Source organism: Juglans microcarpa x Juglans regia, chromosome 1D (assembly GCF_004785595.1).
Source record: "Juglans microcarpa x Juglans regia isolate MS1-56 chromosome 1D, Jm3101_v1.0, whole genome shotgun sequence".
NCBI classification, from domain to species: Eukaryota; Viridiplantae; Streptophyta; class Magnoliopsida; order Fagales; family Juglandaceae; genus Juglans; species Juglans microcarpa x Juglans regia.
The window spans coordinates 41,667,004-41,687,073 of record NC_054594.1 but is presented as its reverse complement, the minus strand read 5'-3'; the positions used below and the strand labels follow the sequence as shown (position 1 = coordinate 41,687,073).

At 37.6% G+C, this 20,070-nt stretch overlaps 2 protein-coding genes across 5 annotated transcripts; one reads left to right on the top strand and one right to left on the bottom strand.

Moving 5' to 3' along the window:
• Positions 1–344: 344 nt before the first annotated feature.
• LOC121260259 (putative hydrolase C777.06c) lies at positions 345–6,432 on the bottom strand. Its single transcript, XM_041162090.1, has 12 exons — positions 6,076–6,432; positions 4,722–4,849; positions 4,476–4,588; positions 3,706–3,747; positions 2,567–2,622; positions 2,303–2,379; positions 1,979–2,098; positions 1,385–1,461; positions 1,241–1,304; positions 1,057–1,107; positions 935–983; positions 345–680 (listed from the first exon to the last, which is right to left on the bottom strand). The coding sequence occupies exons 1-12, from the start codon at positions 6,227–6,229 to the stop codon at positions 562–564; spliced, it is 1,050 nt and encodes a 349-aa protein (XP_041018024.1). The 5' UTR covers positions 6,230–6,432; the 3' UTR covers positions 345–561.
• Positions 6,433–6,930: 498 nt separating this feature from the next.
• Positions 6,931–18,547, top strand: LOC121258974 (fructan 6-exohydrolase-like). Of its 4 annotated transcripts, none has more exons than XM_041160438.1 (7): positions 6,931–7,369; positions 7,553–7,561; positions 7,882–8,753; positions 8,877–9,035; positions 16,870–17,108; positions 17,206–17,296; positions 18,325–18,547. In XM_041160438.1, exons 1-7 carry the CDS (start codon positions 7,186–7,188, stop codon positions 18,505–18,507), a joined length of 1,737 nt encoding a protein of 578 aa, XP_041016372.1. In that variant the 5' UTR covers positions 6,931–7,185; the 3' UTR covers positions 18,508–18,547. The 4 variants fall into 4 exon arrangements, with proteins under 4 accessions (XP_041016372.1, XP_041016381.1, XP_041016395.1 ...); XM_041160456.1 differs by having other exon boundaries at positions 7,229–7,415; positions 7,549–7,561; XM_041160447.1 differs by lacking the exon at positions 17,206–17,296.
• Positions 18,548–20,070: the final 1,523 nt, after the last annotated feature.

Genomic DNA, 20,070 nt, shown 5'->3' with positions numbered 1-20,070 from the left:
ACAAGTCGGTCAGGCAAGCAAGCAAGATTCATACCTAAACCAAACTAGGGACATACATCAACCATACTCTGGGTGCCCGAGTTGATCACATAATAGATAAAAACGAAACCAACATGCCTGTCCATGGCATTACTTCTTTCGTTTATCATAAAAATCAGAGCTCATCTTCCACAAGGTGCAAGTAACAATGAATATTTTGCCACTCAACCTGCCTGCAAAAATAAATTTCCAAACTATATTTTGTGAGTTGTGCATCTACATGTATCGATGAACAACCCCAGTTCAGTTGAAGAATGTATCCTAGAATTTCTTGGTTCAAGAAAACGTTGTGAGGAAAGAAACAGGATGAATGGTTTTATTCAGATTCAAATGATTGCCATCTTAACAAATCATGAAGTACATCGGAAGCAAACTGCGCAAGAGCTAAAACGCGGATACTAATTCCATACGGATGCTACATGATCTCAATAAAGATCAAATGAATTATGAAATTCAAAGCTTGGTTTTATCAAGGGAAAAAAATAGGCCATGTAGAATAGAGGCCAGTCTAAAGGGAAGAGGCTAGAGCGTTACTGGTATGCGGAGTCCATCATAGCTCAGTTGTACATCAAGACCCTCTGTCTCCATCAGTTTCTTAAGATAATCGTTCACTTTTTCATGATCCATCAAATGCATCATACCTTCACAAGCACCAATTGCAGGATTACCATCTATAATTTCAAACATTAATGCTATAACTGAGAATGATTATTGGGCTTGCCAAATGCTAATATGACATAAATCATTTGAAACCCTTTCAACCTTTTATGGATGTCAAACCCTGCTAGATTGAATGATTTATTAAGGTGGAGGTGGTCTACAAGCTACTGAGAATTAGAATTCCTAGGCAACAGTAAAAGCATTATGCAGGGAATGGAGGGGAGGCTAATCATACCAGTGAAAAGTGTTCTCTTTGGTTGGATTTTCCGTACCTCCTCCAAAGCCTGAGAAAGGGGTAAATGAAATATCAAGATTTTCAAATACAAATTTGTGCCGAAAGAGGTAAAAGAACTTTACCCTTGGAAGTCCGAAATGTGTTGAAGAAGACCGATCTGGCCTTAAAGCATCCTGAAAAAGTCATTTAATAATACACCGCATAAGAACCTTCAACTTGGGTTTCTATAATTGAGTATCACGATGATAAACAGATACATCTGCTTGTCTTAGAGAGAGAGAGAGAGAGAGAGAGAGAGAGAGAGACCAGAATCAGGATTTCACAGTCCTTCAAAAGTGGATAAGTTTCTTTAGGTATCCCGCTAACATCACTGTAAATGTGATAAAAGATTAGCTCCAACCTGGTGTACTTTTGAAATAAAAACACACCAATGATACTTAGAAGCATTACCTAATGTAACAAATGTTACCGAAACGAAATCCAAGGGAACGATAATCACGACCATGCCATACTGGTAAAGGGGTAAACTGAAATACAAAATTGAGAAAGATAAAACAGATAGGTATGACTGTAATATGTTGGGTTTGTTTTTACATCAAAGGGCTTTTTTTATAAGTTACATCAAACAACATATAACACATGCTTGAGCTAAATATGCCAAAGATACTTTGGATGAGGATATGTGTCATTCAATTTTATTGGACATTTAGCTTAGTCTTTTGATAAGTATCTTTTGCATTATATTCTGAAGTAAAAACTAAAAGAAGAATCTTCTCATACTGCTACGGCAGAATTCCTACTTCCACCAATTTCGCCCCATAAATACCTAACTCAGCTCACACATATAGTTACATGAATCACAGATTTTAAAGAACTCATAAAATCTGTTTCACGACATTGTTATAAGGGCAGCTAAGTTGGAAAGGGGATCACATACCTCTATCTGCCAAGACACCTTACAAATTGAAAGTTTGGAACATGTGCAGAAATCTGGGGCTGAAAAGACAGGGCTCAGTAATAAGAAAACATCTAATGTAATCTGACCTTTAGATCATGGACAACAAATGGCTCCTCATGTATGATATTGAATTGCAATTCTGAGACTGCAGCACCGGGTAAAATGACACTTGGATCCACCAAGTAATAATGTGTCTTCTTCATCACCTGCAATTATTTAATAATTACCAAACAAGGACAAACAAAGCTGAGAATAGTTCGTAATTTTTTTTTCTGATAAATCCTGAGAATGGTCCATACTGACAACAAGTTTTGTGAAGTGATTTTGTATGGGATTAATATCAACAAAGAGAAATATGAACATAATGCATATTGAAATTCTTGCAAGAAAGAGAAAGCTGGAGGTTGGACCTCAAAATCGCGCTGGGCCACATAAATTGGAATGTGGGGCTGGACATTGTTTGTCCAATCACGAAGATCATCAAGGCCTGGATTGGGGGGGGGGGGGGGGGGGGGGGGGAGAGAGAGAGAGAGAGACTTCAGTACTAGATTAATGTGTTTTTCTTTTTAAAAAAGATAAAGATGCAAAGAGAAAAAGAGAAAAAAAACTTGATGCACAAACAAAAGATGGGTAATTATTCATTGAATAAAAGTAGAAAGTGTTCCGTCAGAGACCTCCTATTGCATCAGCATGAGAATGAGTAACAATAACAGCGTCAAGTGTTCTTATCCTGACAGAAATGCAGCTAGTTACAAAAAGGCAAATACCTGACAATAGACATATATAATATTAAGAGAATATGCAAAAGCATTGCCAATTTAACGATCTTTGGAATAATTTTTTGAAGAGACCATCAAAGGCATGCAATCAAGTAAAAACAATATTATTCTTTTTCAAATAGTTCAAGGCCAGACTCTAACAAATGGCAAGTTGGTCAACAAGTCTGGTGGTATATAGGCACAACCACAAACCACTCGTTAGTGTGGAAGCATGTCATACAAAACTTACTCCGCAAGATCATTCACAGAAGTCAGATTATTCTTGTAGTCTAGTGCACGGTCTATTTTAATTCAGAGTCCAATGCCAGTTTATGCATTGATCCATGTTTCATGATCATTTAGGTGAATCTCTATAGCACAATAAATGTAGAAAACACTCAAGTGAGAAGAACACTCAAGAATAGCTAATTGCTTAATATGTGCAATTAGAAAAAGACTGAGTGTTTTAATGTGATACCAAGATATGAAGGGCAAAACCCCATATTTGCATGAAATACCTAAATTACAATACAAAACCCAAGCACTTTACCACTTAAATCACAGCAGCCAAGCTTAAAGTGGGTAAATTACCCACGAAATGTACATATGCCGTCCATTTTCAAATCCAAATATCATACGCGTCTTATGAAACTAAATAAAAAAATGATATAGAAATCTCACACAAAACTCAATTGTCTCTTGACCATAAGTTATGATGCCACCCACTATAGATGTGTAGCATATACAATAAATGTCCATCCTTGACCAAATGAAACCAGTTTAAAATGCTTCTTTATCTGTTTTATGAAAAAAATATCATGCTTATCAAATCATATTCTGTTCAAAACCAGCTAGATAACAATCTACATCCTAGTTTTCTTTTCCTTTATTTTTTAAATGTGGAATTTAATAATTTAACACAGTATCTGGTTCTACTCCAAGTTAGAGTCATATAACCCACCGTAACACAGTGATCAAACATAAACATATAATTTTGCTACCTTCAAAGCCTAGATAAAATAGAGCTTAAAGAATTGAAGAAGAGGATAACTAACCCAAATGTAGGAAACCATCGGAGGGCACTGTGATAGAAGAACCTGCACAGCACAATTTGAAATATATATATTAAAAAAAAAAAGAGCAGAAAAGTCTCACTAAGAAGGTATTTGGTATGAAAATAGCAAAAAAAAGGTGATCATTTGTTATCTCCTTTCATCACATGTAAGTCTTTCTTGCACTATTTTTTATGTAGCACAAAATTCGGTAATGAGGAACAACAATTCTTTTCTCCCCATTTTGATAGATAAAAATTACAACATTTTTTTTAAAGTTAGGGTTCATGAGGTTATTCTCATCAAGCGTTATCAGCATGAGAATGACTAATAATAACTGCAATAAAATTACAACATTTACATCACTTGATTATCATCAATACTATTTCACTAATACCATTATTATTACTACTATTCATTAATACTTTAATGAACAAGATAGCTTTAAACCAACAGAGTTTATAAAACTGCTAATGAGAATGTAGACTCAATAGCTAGACATTTCCTTTGGAGCCAGCCAGTACCACAGTGCAACAAGGCCTGTGGTTGACTTAACCTGGAGAGCAAGGGACCAATAAATTTCAATTCTAAACTAGCAAATATGAGCAAGAAATATGATACAACTTTGGAATATGCAATAGGTGTTCAGGTCTGACCTTCTCTACGAGTCACAATGTGGGATTAAGATTAAAGTAAAAGGATAGTTAATGAAAAAGAAATTATCTATTGTAGAAATGTAAGCATGGTCAGAATAAGAATAATTTTTCACATACTTTCCAGCATCTATGAGAATGTTACATCTTCCAGAGGCCCCAGGATAACGAATAAGGATGCTTGTGTTGAGTCTTCTATTTTTATTACCTGGTTCCACAGCTTTTGAGCAAACCTACCAAAACCAAAAAGCATTCCAGCTCTTTGAAAAATCAAATATGTATTTGGAAACAACTTTAAGCAATCGATGCACATTTTAGCCACTTAAATGGCAAAGTTTTCTAAGCAACACACTTCTGCAACCATACCGGACATAACTTTACAGGATTTGTCAGGCAGCTCACACGTGGAACCCCTTCACTGGTTCCTGTCCCCATAAATATGATTTCTGATTGGTTGGCAGGTAACTGAAATCCAGCATCCTCATTTGTAGAATCTGTAATGCAAAACAGTATCACTGCTAATTTAAATCGCCAAAAAGTTTATAAATACCATCATAAAGTCTCCATGTGGTGCCTACTGATATTTGTTCCTGATAGTAAAATGTTTGGGAGAAGCATAGATCCTCAAACAAAAACATTTAATCAAATTACAATATTTATTTAACTAAGAGGGGGGAACTTAGAGTTGTCGCACTAACACCCACTTGTGGCCCTAAAACAAATGAAAGAAAACAAATCTCAGTCTCATATCTCCTGCAGTACCATGAGCATATTTAAAGTAAGTTTTGGAAACCCAATGAAGATGTGAGCACATGAAAAAACAAATCAAATCCACAGCGTTCATCGTAATAACTATAATATCTATCATTCTCCTTATATGTCGATTTATTGGCAACTTGATAGTACAAGGCTTTGCTAGTGTTCAAAACAAATCCAAATCCATAGAAAATAATAGCCGTGACTTGACAGCTCCAAACCAAAACAACGCTAAAAGAAAAACAAACAAAACATCCTAAAAAAAGCACCTAGCATGCTAGCAACATTATTTAAAAGTCAACCACCTTTTACCACATTCAACATAAGATTTTCAAAACGCAAATTGAAACTAGATCATCTTCAAAACCCCATAAGGTTTTTGTGTTATAGAAACATCAAAGAAACATTATTAGATACATATTAATAAACCTAAACTGTTAATTACTGAAACAGAATAAGAACCAGAAAAAAAATCATCGAAGCAAAAGATATTCAGGTGATCATTTCTCTTAGATAGATAGCTAGAAAAAGTCAACTTTGCCAAGTGAATTGACTAAATAGGTTACACCTGGTCAATGCATGTATTTGTCCCAAATGCCCCCACAATTCATCGCTACATCATCCTAACTAAAATCCATTAACGCTTTTACATGCATAAAAAGCCATCATCACCCAGAAACGGAGTTAACATATCTATTGGAAATGCCGATACTTCACAGTTCCATCAGCCTTATTAAGATCAAGGCTTTTGCATGCATAAAAATCATCAACACCCAGAAAATGAATTTTCCATTGAACTCACTGCCTTAGCAAGTTCATAAAAAAGCTCTCTCCAAACAAACTTACAATTCTAAATTCCCTAAAACCATAGAGCAATAATTAAGATTGAAACCCATCACAACCAAACAAGTTTCATTCAAACAAAAAGAGGGGGGGGGAGCTCTTTTAGTAAGGTTGAACTTACTAGTTTGAAGCGAAGCCTGAAAGATTCGTCTGAAGGGAGAGAACACATTTATGGGAACCGAAATGGCAGAACTTTTGCGCAAGATTTGGCGTCTGTAAAGGGCAAAACAGGATAGAGAAGGAGAAGGGCGAACTGTGCCCAGAAATAGAACCATCTGATATAAAGCTTCCAAATTGTCGGAAATGAAAAGGTGGAATTGCTTTCAGAATTCAAAAAGGTCTTTTGGGTTCATATAGAATAGGATGCTGAGGAAAGAAATCGAGAAAATCTATTTCTGGCCTGCCTTTGTTCGTCTACAAATGCCGCCGCCGTGCGTTTTCAGATTCAAAAATTTACTTATCACCTCTATGCATCACACACAACATTTTTTTTCTTTTATTAAATATACAATATATAAATGATAAGCAAAAAAATTAATAAATAAATATAATATGTATATAGTGTGTATAAATAAATAAATAAATAAATATAAATATAGGGCATATAAATGATAAGTAACAAAACTTAATGATAAAACGTTTTGAGATATATAAATAATAGAGTTTAATATGCTTATAGCCATAGTTTTTGTGTTGAAACTTAAATAGAAATAAAAACAAAAATTATCGCTACGATAAAAATGACTATATAAATATAAAAAATGATATTTATAATCTTACAATTTCTTATATTATTTTTTAAAAAAAGTGGGTACGTGATTTAAGACAAATCATTATTCTGTTTTTTTTTTTTTTTTTTTGTAAGTTGGGAAATTTGTGTTTGTGTCGTTTACCCTATAATATATAGTGCCAAATTTAGCTAGTAATTTAGAATGTCGTTCAACATCATTACATCAAGTTTGCCTGTTCATCGACACCATACTAATTCTTTTGTTAGTAATACAATATAGAAGTTGACTTTCGGCTCCTTCGACACAAAACTCGTAGGGGGATCTCTCCTAAGAACTTTGATTCTTCGATCGTTTGAATACAGTTTCAGATTTCTGGGCAAAATCTTGTGAAGATCAATCATCTCATCGTGTATATATTCGGTGGATTCAAATCCTCCTCTAAACTCTGCTTATATACAGCCAGCTTGGTTTCCTCTCATAAATAGCTTAGCAAAGCCGCCATGGCTTTGTCTTGTATCTGGCTAATGTTCTTCTTTTCCCTCTTTGGCCATGGTGTTCTTGAGCTCATTGAGGCTTTCCACCATGTTTACCTAAACGTACATCAAACTGCACAATATTCTACTTCTGGGAATCAGCCTTACCGAACTTCTTACCACTTCCAGCCTCCCAACAATTGGATGAATGGTATTCCTCACCTGACCAGTTTCCTCTTCCCTCTTCTTCCCTTTTAGTGTGTTTCTTCAACTTCTTGTTCTTTTTAGTTTATTGCTTAATAGCTCTTACATTGTTTTTTTTTTCCCATCTTGATTTTCTCCTGTGACATGCTGTGATGGTGGAATGGACAAATGGGTGTGTTTGGATGCAAAGATCCTAATGGTAAGTTCCTCACCGTTGCTTCTTTCATCTCTTTTTATCTTCACTCTTTAGTTCTTTTGATTCAACTTAGAAAGTATTATTACCTACTGGAAAATCATCCTTGGTTATGGGTAATCATCAACCAAACCAAGAAACCATATAAGCAGTTAATCTTTTAAAACGAAGGTTCAAGTTGTTCTAAACTCCAACGCAATTTAATGTATGCGAAGTGCAAACCATACAAACAATAGAGGACAAGTTTGGGTCTATTCCTTGCTGGGTTCTATTCAAGCTAAGTTAATTAGGACAATGTAATTTACATAGTAATGTAATATTTGTAGGACCAATGTTACGATTGGGAATCTACCATCTGTTCTACCAATATAACCCAAAAGCTGCAGTTTGGGGCAGCAATCTTATCTGGGGCCACTCTACATCAACGGATCTCGTGAATTGGACCCCACATGATCCAGCAATCTACCCATCACAGCAGTCTGATATCAACGGCTGCTGGTCGGGTTCCGCCACGATCCTCCCTGGAGGCCACCCGGTCATCCTCTACACTGGAATTGACCCTGAGAATCGCCAAGTCCAAAACTTGGCTGCGCCCAAAAACTTTTCTGACCCATTCCTTAGGGAATGGGTTAAGTTTAAACATAATCCACTACTGACACCCAATTCCAAGAACAAAATCAATGCAACCTATTTCAGAGACCCATCCACTGCTTGGCTTGGCAGTGATGGGAATTGGAGAGTGATCATTGGGAGCCAAAAGAAAGAACGGGGCTTAGCAATTCTCTTTAAGAGTAATGATTTTGTTCATTGGGAAGAAGCTGAAAAACCACTCTACTCTGCTAATAAGGACACAGGAATGTGGGAATGTCCTGATTTTTATCCAGTTTTGTTCAAAAGCCCACTTGGTATTGACACTTCAAGTAATGGTCCGGATGTCAGATATGTGCTCAAGGTGAGCTTCTTTAGGACACCACATGATTACTACATGATCGGAACTTATAACCCGGACAAGGATATCTTCATTCCGGACAACGGACCATTTAAAGACTCGAGCTTGAGATATGATTATGGAAAATTTTATGCCTCAAAGACTTTCTTTGACGACAAGTACCCGCTCCACAGAAGAATCTTGTGGGGTTGGGTAAATGAATCTTCAAGTGCCATTGATGATATCAAGAAGGGATGGTCTGGAGTTCAGGTAATTCTAGTTCTATATGAATGTTTTACTAAATACCAAGTTGTAATGTGAATGTTAACGATCACAACTTGTAATATTAGTAGGCAACAATATTTTTTCTGTGTTTCTGGACACATTTTGCAGGCGATTCCAAGGAGTATTTGGCTCGATAAATCTGGAAAACAATTGCTGCAATGGCCAATCAAAGAAATTGAAACGTTGCGTGGAACCCAGATTGAGTTGCCTTACCAGGTGCTGAGTGGGGGATCGGTGCTTGAAGTTTCTGGTCTCACAGCAGCACAGGTGAACCTTTTGACGTAATTCAGTAATGTGATTATAGTATTGAGAAATGGTAGTTGTAATTGTAAGTATGCAAGTGTCGTGCAATTATTTTGAAAAAAAATAAACAAATACGACATCTTCATGAAAAGAAAATTAAACTTTTAATAGTGGACTCCACTCTTTTTCAAAGTGACTGTACGGCACTTGCGCACTCTACGACTGTATATAGCGTTACTCTTCTCAATGCCATATAAAAATTATTGTTTCAAACTAACTACCTCAATATAATCAACCTCTCAAAATACCAAGTCATCATAACACAACAAAATTACTAATAAAATTCGCCAATACTCATAGAAACCTTTTGTGTTTAATCTACTATGCTTAAATCACCTCACTCATACTTCATAATCTTGATTCTTAGTTGAAATATTCAAATTATCTGAAAAATATTGTGGATATAAGGGGTGAGTTATCAGCAACTCAGTAAATAGAAAACATATACTAGTATGTAAACATTTGTATTTACAGAGTTCAGAAAATAGAACAAAATATTTACTTTCAGAATGCAGAATCAGATATTTGCTTTCAAAATGCAAAATCAACACATGTTATCAAAAATATCAGAGCGAAACTTTCAAAAACATTCTTATTTAAAATTTTTTTGGCATATCATAATCTGATACATCATCTTCATATCATATCAGAGCATCACATTGAGATGAAAACCATGTTTAACCCTCGTGGTAGGGTTATAAACAACCATTATACCCGTAGTCGAATCGTATACCACTATTATACTCATGGCGGGATCATATACCACTATTATACCCGTGGCTGGATCGTATACCACTATTATACCCGTGACAGGGCCGTATACCATTATTATATCCGGGGCAGGGCCTTAACGGAACAAATCAGAAACAAAACAGACCCAGATACAGATATAGAATCAAAAAATCATATCAAAGGTTTTTAGATGCCACATCATATCAAAACAGAGTACTGAACATATTCAACTCATTTCACATATTTAAAAACAGATTCATAACATCTTCACATCATATGCACAAATTTTCATAAATTGCCTATTCACTATTTTTGCACAGTTTAAAAACATAATGCCAAAAATTTACTCATGTCTACATCAGTCATAACAGAAAATAATTTTCTTTTTCATAAAAATTTCATGAGTAATCCAAAACAATTAACTGAAGTTGTTTCAAATTTTTTTTACATAACAAAACATGCATATTTTTCAAAATTAACCTTAGTTCAATTCTTTTATGCAAAATCTAGTATAGGTACTCCACTTATCTAAACTTTTTATCTTCTCTGAATTTCTTCCTAACAGTGCTAAGAGAATATCAATCATTACCTATAAAATAGACACGTAAATTGCTTAAATATCCAATTGAACACGTACTTCATACTTACCGGCCCAAAGGTATTAAAAAATTATATTTTTCTAATGTCTAAAATTCTCAAAGCCCCAAAATATCTTCACTTCCTAAAATACTTTGATTTCCCATAATTTCTCCAAATAATCATGTGATTAAACTCTAAAATATCCTTAATTTCCAACCATCTAATTTCTCTTAGTTTTATTACCATAATATCCTCATAATTAATAAACACTGGATTAACTACTAGGGGCATGCATGTAATTTACTTTCTAAGTGCTTAACTTTTTAACAAGTGAAGTGAATGAGAGATGCTTACTGGCAGTGTAGCCATGTGATGTGGGTCGTGGGTTCGACCATGAACCTTTGGCGTGGGTGAGCGATAGTGGCTGTCCAGGGTGGTAGAGCATGAAAATGAGAGAGAGAGAGAGAGAGAGAGAGAGAGAGAAATCTAGACTTAGGGAGAGAGCGAGTTTTTCACAGCGTTGCCATGCTCGGAAGCTTCACGTGCACCGGTTTTTGTGTTGGGTGAGGGTGGTTGGGCAAGGTTGGGGTTTGGCATCATCTATCGTTGAGGGAAGGCCGTGAGGGTGCCGCCGTGAGGGGCTACTGTCCATCGTGCTTTGTTGTTGTAGTGCTTTGTTTTTGTTGGGCTAAAATAGGGGCATTCAGCTCTTTGTGCATTTGCAAGCAAGGTTGAACATGGGGCAACGATTGCTATGGAAGGGAGTGAAGGTAGTGTTGTTTCAACATGGTGCGCCTCGGTGGAAAGCAGGAGTGCACGGCGAGGCTTTGAGAAAACTCGAGCAGACTAAGTGGCGGTTTTTGAGAAGGTTTGATGAAACCACCACACTTTGAAGTGGTGAGTAATTTGTCATTTATAGCAATTTACATATCGTATGGAATAATTACATATCAATTACAATTAATATGAAATGTAAGAATGGAAAGTATATACAAAGCAATCTCTTATAATTTAAGTCACATATGGCAAGCCTTAAATTAAGGCAGAGTATCCTCAACACTCCCCCGCAAGCTGAGCGTCGGATTGTAACAGACGTGAAGCTTGGATCTGAAAAGTCAAAAAGTGGTCGAGGAATACTTTTGGTGAAGATGTCGGCAACCTGTAGGTGAGAGGGAACATACTGAGTGTGAAGTTTGCCAGCAACAACAAGTTCCCAAAGAAAGTGGTAGTCTAACTCAACATGCTTGGCCCGTTTACGAGAAACGGGATTGGAACTCAAAAAAATGGCACTTTTGTTGTCACATAAAAGAAAAGGCTGTTGTGGAATGGAGACCTTTAGATCATAAAGGAGATGCGTAAGCCAAAGTAGTTCAGCTACAGTGTGCGCAAGAGCGCGATACTCAGATTGATAGCTAGAGCGGGAGACAGTAGGTTGCTTCTTGGCACTCCAAGAAACCAAGTTGTCACCAAGATAAACAGAGTAGCCAGAGGTAGAACAACGAGTGTCAAGGCAACCTACCTAATCTGCATCAGAGTAAGCAACTAAAGCACCAGGAGTAGCAGATGGGCGAAAATGAAGGGTGCCCTTGACATAGCGAAAAATACGCTTAACAACAAGAAAACGATCCTCTGTTGGAGTGTGGAGAAATTGGCTAACAGAATTGACAGCATGGGCAAGGTCGGGCCGTGTAATGGTCAAATACTGGAGGGCACCGACGAGAGACCTGTAGAGAGTGAGATCCGAAAAAGGTGTACCATCAGTAGATAGGTGTTGCGCAACAACCATGGGGTGTGGATCGGTTTGCTGTCAAGTAACTAAGCCCAAGTAAGAATATCTCGTGCATACCTTAACTGATTGATGAATAGACCATCTGTAGTTGTTGAAGCTTCAAGACCAAGAAAGTAATTGAGAGGGCCTAAATCTTTAGTGGCAAACTCAGAATTGAGCTTGCAAGTGAAGCTGTTGAGAAGAGATGAATTGTTGCCAGTAACAATAATATCATCAACATAAAGAAGCAAATAGATTATATCAGACTGCTTATGGAAAATAAAGAGAGAAGTGTCAGCACGACTGCAGGAAAATCCAAGTTGAACAAGAAACGAGCTGAAGCGCTGAAATCAGGCACGAGGTGCTTGTTTGAGACCGTAGAGGGCTTTCTTCAACTGACATACATGATTAGGAAAGCGAGGATCAATGTACCCAGGAGGTAGCTCCATATAAACATTTTCAGTGAGAGTACCATTGAGAAAGGCATTCTTGACATCAAGTTGGCGAAGATGTCATCTGTTGGTGACAACAATAGAAAGCACAACACGAACAGTGGTAGCCTTGATAACAGGGCTAAAAGTGTCAGTATAATCAAGACCGGATATCTGAGTATAGCCTTTGGCAACAAGGCGAGTTTTGAGACACTCAACGGATCCATCAGACAAATATTTGGTCCCAAACACCCATTTGGAACCCACAATGTTTGTGTCAGCGGGTCATGGGACCAAATTCAGGTGTGGTTATTTTGCAAGGCACGAACTTCGTCATCCATAGCCACAAGCCAAGCAGGATTTTTAGTAGCAGATTTGAATCATTTAGGCTCAGTAGGTACAAGCAGAGCATAAAGAAGACCAAAGGATCCCAAAACACCAATATTTACCGGATGACGAGATTTAAAAATACCAGCTTTAGCTCGTGTGAGCATAGGGTGAGAATCCAAAGGGAATGCTGGAGCGGGAGTGAGATCTGTAATGTGAGGGTCAGTGGCAGACTCAACAGGAGGAGAGCTCGAGGCCGGGTGCGGCGAAGAAGGACCTGCAAGAGAGTCATTAGCCTAAAAAGACTCATCCACTGGGTCAGTACAAATAGCACACGGGCTAGATCCAGATGGAGTAATGGGTGGGGAATGGAGCTCGAGAGAAGAGGGAGGGGTTTCGATATGAAGCATGCTGGGTTCCAAAAAATTGGAAAAGTGGAGAGAGGATACGGGCTAAGACTGAGATTTATCTAGAAAGGAAAAATGATTTTCATCAAACTGGGCATGTCGGGTGACATATAGCCTAGAGGTGGTGGGATCAAGACAATGAAAACCTTTATATGAGAGACTATAACCCAGAAAAATGCATAGAATGCTACGCGGAGAAAATTTGTTAGACATATAATCACACAAGTAAGGATAAACACGACAACCAAAGGGATTAAAATTTGCATAATTAGGAGAGGAATGATAGAGAAGCTCAAAAGGTGACTTACCTCCAAGAAGTGGTGTGGGCAATCGGTTGATGATGTAAGCTACAGTGTTGAAGGCGTCAACCCAGAAGCGGAGAGAAATGTGAGAGTGAAAAAGAAGGGCCAGACCTGTCTCGGTAACATGACGATGTTTCTTTTCAGTGTGACCATTTTGAGCAAGTGTGTATGGACAAGAGAGTTGATGATGGATACCAGAGGTGCGAAGGTGATCTTTGACACGATGACTAGTGAATTCGGCACCGCCATCGTTTTGAAAAATTTTTATACAAGCAGAATGTTAATTTTCCACAAATGTTTGAAATTGGCGGAAAACATCATAAAAGTCAGATTTTAATTTCAAAGGATATAACCTAAGGAAATGAAAAAAAAGCATCAATGAAGAGAACGTAGTAGGCAAAACCTAAGGTGGATTTGACGGGGGAAGGACCCCATATATCACAATGAATTAAATCCAACACATTAGACGATCGCCGTTCATTACGTGAATAAGGCAAACGATCGCCGTTCATTACGTGAATAAGGCAAACGATGATTTTTCATAAGTTGACATGTACCACTCAATTTTGGAGAAGGCAATAAAGATGTAAGAAAAAGATGACCATCTTTATTTAAAAAAGAAATAACAGAATGATTCACATAACCAAGGCGAGCATTCCATAAATCATATGAAGCATGAAGAGATTTATTTTTAAGAACAAAAATAAAAGCTGAATGTTCACGCTCCAGCACATATAAGCCGCCATCTCTTTTACCGGTTGCCACCACCCTTCCCGTTTGACGATTCTGGACGGTAAAAAGATTATCAGTAAAGGTAACAGATAATGGAAAATCAGAGATTAATTTACTAATTGACAAGAGATTTTTAGTGAGATGAGGAACAACCAAAACATCAAGTAAATGAAGATTTGGATTTGGAGAAATAATACATGTATGAGTTATGGGTAGAGAAACACCATTCCCTAGAATTACACAATCCTTACCTATGTAAGTATTTGAGTGATCCAAAATAGATGGGTCGGTGGTCATGTGGGCCGAAGCCCCAGTATCCAAGTATCAATCTGGGGTTTCACTTTCAAAGATAGAGCAAGAGTGATTGAAGGCCTCGGCAAGGTGAGTAGAAGACTCATGGCGTGCGTATCGCTGGTTGCAGTGATCTACGTAGTGTCCTTCAGTGTGGCAAATTTGGCAGCGCGGGGCGGTGGTTGGGGGAGGGGGGGGGAGACGCCCATGACCAGAGGAGCTACGTCCATGGCCGCGATTAGAAGAAGAGTGGCCATTGTTGCGTCCGCATTGAGTGCAAGAGGAATTTCCTCTTTGGTTCGCACAATCATGGCTTCAATTGGTGGCTATGAACACTGCTGAAGATGAACCCAAAGACTCAAGAGATTTCTGAAAGAACTTAAAAGCTCTCAACTTTTGAGATTAAATCAGCAAAACAGGGGAAGGGCATAACAGCCATCTGCGCAGTGGAGAAAGAAGAAAAATCAGAGCCAAGACCTCAGAGAAACTAGTGTACCTTATCGGTGCCATCGACTGGACAACCAATCGCATGAAGCTGGTCACAGACTGCCTTGAAGGCACGAGCATACACAATGACGGATCGAGCACCGCGCTTCATCAACTAAAAATCATCTTTGAGGCTAATTTCTCTAGCCTTGGAGTGGTGGCTGAAGGAGTTTTCCAAGGCGAGCCAGACCTCTCGAGAGGTGTAGAAACCAACGACCTCAACCATAGCTTCCTCGGTGAGGGAAGAGAGGGAAGGCTGAGTAGTCGTTTTTCAATGACTTTCCACTCCAGGTGTTTGGGATTAGGCGTCTGTGAAGTGGCTGGGTGAAACCGTGGGGGAGACTCAAGGGTTCCATCGACATAGCCTAGTAATTCTTGGCTTTCAAGAAGGGGAAGAAGTTGGTTTTTCCATAGGAGATAGTTGGTAGAGGAAAGTTTGATGGTTACCATGCGAATCATGGTATTGAAAGGAAGAAGGGTGGGCTCGGCAGCCATAGGAGAGGATGAAGGAAGGGATCGAGGGATGTTAATCCATATGGGCTCTTGATACCATGAGAAGGTTTGATGAAACCACCACACTTTGAAGTAGTGAGTAATTTGTCATTTATAGCAAATTACATATCGTATGGAATAATTACATATCAATTACAATTAATATGAAATGTAAGAATGAAAAGTATATACAAAGCAATCTCCTAGAATTAAGGTCTGAATTAAGTCACATATGGCAAGCCTTAGCTTAAGGCAGAGTATCCTCAACAGTTTCTACGGTGGCTTGTTGTGCATGGGCTCAAACTGTGGTGGTTTATGTGCATCAATTGGGGTGGTGAACGTGGGGTTGAGGAGAAAAGTGGGCTACTATGGCAGCTTGATGCTACGGCTTCATGGGGGCGGCCTAGTGCACGGTGGTTTGTGAACGGGAAGGGCTATGTTACATTCAACTTGCATGGGACACGAAACTCTTCTCTGGTGGTTTATGGCAGGGGGATCAATCGAGATGAGGGCTTGGGCAATGGCTAGTTTCGGTTTGGGGCGTGGTCTCTCAATGGATTTGTTGCAATTGGTGGTTGCTGTGAAGTGAATGAGGTTTGGTGTGGGAGGTTGTTGTGGCTTGCAATTGGGTTGGAGAGGAGAAGAGAGTGCAACGCTTCGATTTTTTTATTCTCTGAACGTTGAGGAAGGGTGCAGCAATTCATGTATGGGGTCTGCAGAGAATGGATTTGTAACTTTGTGTATTAAGTGTGTGTATAAATATAGAAAACTGAAAATCCTAGATGAGAAAGGGAAAGGAGAAACGTGCATGCCATGGAGACGTGCATGGGCGTGGAGTCTAAAATTGGTTCTCATGGCTTGGGTTTTGGATATATGTGGTTTGGGCCTTTTCGTGAGTTATGAGCCTCGACTCAACCTCCAAAAATAATTTAGTTTGTCCCATAAAATTTTCCGGCCAATTCTCATTGGATCCATTAAAAATTTTATCCTAATTATCAAGTTCAAATAAAAATTCATATACCACCAAATTAATTTTGGAGTAGCATTTTTTGGGCTCATATGTTATTCCAAAATTACTCTTTAAATTTCAAATGAACTTTGCATACATATTAACCCAAAAGAAAAATATTATAGAACCTAAAATTAGCTTAGTCTTGGTGCTGGGTTGGGTGTTACAAAAACAGGCGCTATTATTTTCCCCCTTTGCATGTATTGATCATTATTTTCCTAATATTCCTCAATCCTTGTCAGGCAGACGTTGTGATTTCATTTGAAATAAGCGATTTTATTAAAGCTGAAGTGCTGGATTCAAGTTGGACCAACCCACAAGTAATTTGTAGTCGAAAGGATGCGATAGTTAAAGGTGGCCTAGGGCCATTTGGGTTGCTAGTTTTGGCTTCGGAAGGCCTGCAGGAATATACAGCAGTATTCTACAGAATATTCAAAGGCCATAACAAATATGTGGTGCTGATGTGCAGCGACCAAAGCAGGTCTCTCTCTCTCTCTCTCTCTCGTCGTGTTGCCACACTTGAAAGTTCAAACTTTGAAACTATTCTTATTGAATTTTGGGTGTAAATCGTGTGGCAGATCTTCCTTGAATCAAGATAATGATAAGACCACTTATGGGGCATTTGTGGATGTGGACCCTGTTCAGGAGAAGCTGTCACTTAGAAGCTTGGTGAGTTGCTGTGATAATATCCGTGAAAATCTTTGCTTTCTCAATCATGAAAATTCAAGTAATCATATTCCCCACGCCTTAGATGTATACAGTATATATGATTCAGAGTCCAGCCCTACCAAAACCGCCACCGGCCACTTTGGTATATATCATCCTAATTTTCTTTCTGATCAAGTCTTCCGAATCCTTACCCACCAAGCCGGCCTCTACCTCCCTACTGGTTTTTTTCGTTTACTTGCTTTCTATTTTATCAAAAACAACAAAAAGAAGAACTATTTTGGATGATTCCTTCAAAAACCTCCATACTTAAACCTATTTTGTCAAATCAAAACTAAATATAAAGGCACTACTAAATACAAAGCTTAACGTTGTTATATATTCCCACAAATTATCATATATATGCTGCTTCGTTATATAATTTGGTACTTCGATTTGAAGTTAAAACGTGCATTGAATTTGACAGTTCACGTTCTTTCCAATTTCCTTATTACGTTTGTGTTGGTTTATTTTAATGGTCGAGCAGTACCATCAAAGACAATTGCCAAGAACTTTGAATCAACTGGCAAGATTTTGATTTTTCACTAAGAGAATCAAGTGTCGAATCCTCTCCCCCGTCTAAAAAAAAAAAAAAACAACTATCAAAGACAATTGCCCATTGCTTTAAACAAAACAAGATCTAGCTAGCCCCACATGTCTTTGGCATGTGTCCCTCGATCCTGTATTAGAACTGAATATGGCAGTAACATGTGACGAGCAAATAAAGCTAGCTACTTTTGCTTAGGGTGACAAAACCATGCCTAGTAGTCAATGCCTAAACATTTACACGTGATCATGAATATAACAGGACTGCTAGCTGATATATATATATATATATATATATATATATATATATATATATGTACCATGTTTGACTTTTGTACCTTTGATATTGCTTCCTAATTAATTAATCAGCTCATGTATATTTCCTGGTTTTGTGTCCTAATTAATCCATTAATATACCAGAATTTGATCCCTTAAAATTGTTACAGATTGATCACTCTATCGTGGAGAGCTTTGGTGCAGAAGGAAAGGCTTGCATCACAGCTAGGGTTTATCCTACATTGGCCATTAATGATGCTGAGGCTCACCTGTATGTTTTCAATAATGGAACTGAGAATATTGGGATCACCAGATTGAGTGCTTGGAGCATGAAGAAAGCTCAAATAAATTGACCAAACAACTTAAGATCATCAAGATCAGACCGGTTTTAAAATATATTAACGTACGTACGTAGCTCGCTCAACCAAACCAACCATATATGTATATATAAAAGCATCATCCCGCGCGCGGGGACATGCTCATATATATACCAACATGTAATCTGTAACCTCTTCATTTCCTTGAGTTAATCATTAATCTCTAAGCTAAACATTACACATACATTGAGAAAGTGGTTTAGGATTCAAACACGTAATTGTTAAAACGCAGGTACGTACGTACGTAGGCAGTCAAGCTCGCCATAATTGATCCATCATGTATGGGCGGATTAGTCTAAGTAGTCTGCGCATTTTTCTCTCTTTTCTGTATGCGAAATCAAGGACGTAGTTTGATTTATGGTTTCTAGATAATTTAAATCATGTTTATCTCATCATCTTATCACCGACGGTACGTACTACAAGAAAAATAAATAAATGGTATCTCTTATGCAAATCATTACGTTCTAATTTGGGGGGGGGGGGGGGGTGGGGGGGGGGGGGGGGGGGGGGGGGGGGGGGGGTGGGGGGTGGAATAGAAGAAGTTAGAAAGAAATTAATGATGGGACACAGAGAAATAGAAAGGTCATGTATTAATTAATTTTGTGGAAATTAAGTCAAAGATAATTGTAGAAATATTGTCCGTTATGGACATTTTTTCTGACATATGGTAATTGGTATCATGACTGGAAGATGAGGAAAATATATGCATACTCGTTATGTCGATATATGATAAAGACGACTGGATTTGATAATTTATTCTCTCTTACATACTCTGGCATTTAAAATCCAATATAATAATAGATATTTCATCCATGATGTTTTAAATTAATATATATATAATATACTTGATAATTTTATTTTTATTTTTCTAAATCACGAACCAGTACTACTGATCTTGCTTGGATGGATGAAACAACCATTGCAAATTTGGACCTTAAAAACGAGTTGGCCGGGCAATTACGAAGACAACTTTTCAAAATCAGTAGGCGCTGCATGCATCATTGCATGCTAAGATTAGTCATGAGCTAACAGGCTAATTTAAGCACCAAGCTTTGAACTTTGAAGAAGCATGCTGCATGTTTTATAGGGAGATTTTTCATGATGTTGTGGGAGGAGCAAGTTTCACGAGTTGGATGTTATATATATCATCCCTTTTTTTCATCATCATTTTATCATCTCATGATGTGATATTAAATGATTAGATATTATTTATTATATTTCACTTATGAACTTATCATCTAATGGCACATCATGGGATGATGAGATGATGATGAAAAAATGAATGATTAATCTATATATAATAGCCTGCCAGCCACTTCTGGACAATAGGGTAGTTTAAACAATATATATAATCCAATCATCTAATGTCACATTGTGAAATGATGAGAGAATGATGAAAAAATAGATGATAAATAGATTTTTTCTAGATAGAATAGCCTGCCAGCCACTTGTGGACAATAGGGTAGTTTAAACAGTATATATACATATATACTATTCTTCTTCTTTTTATTTTTCTAGAAAAAAAAACAAATTATTATT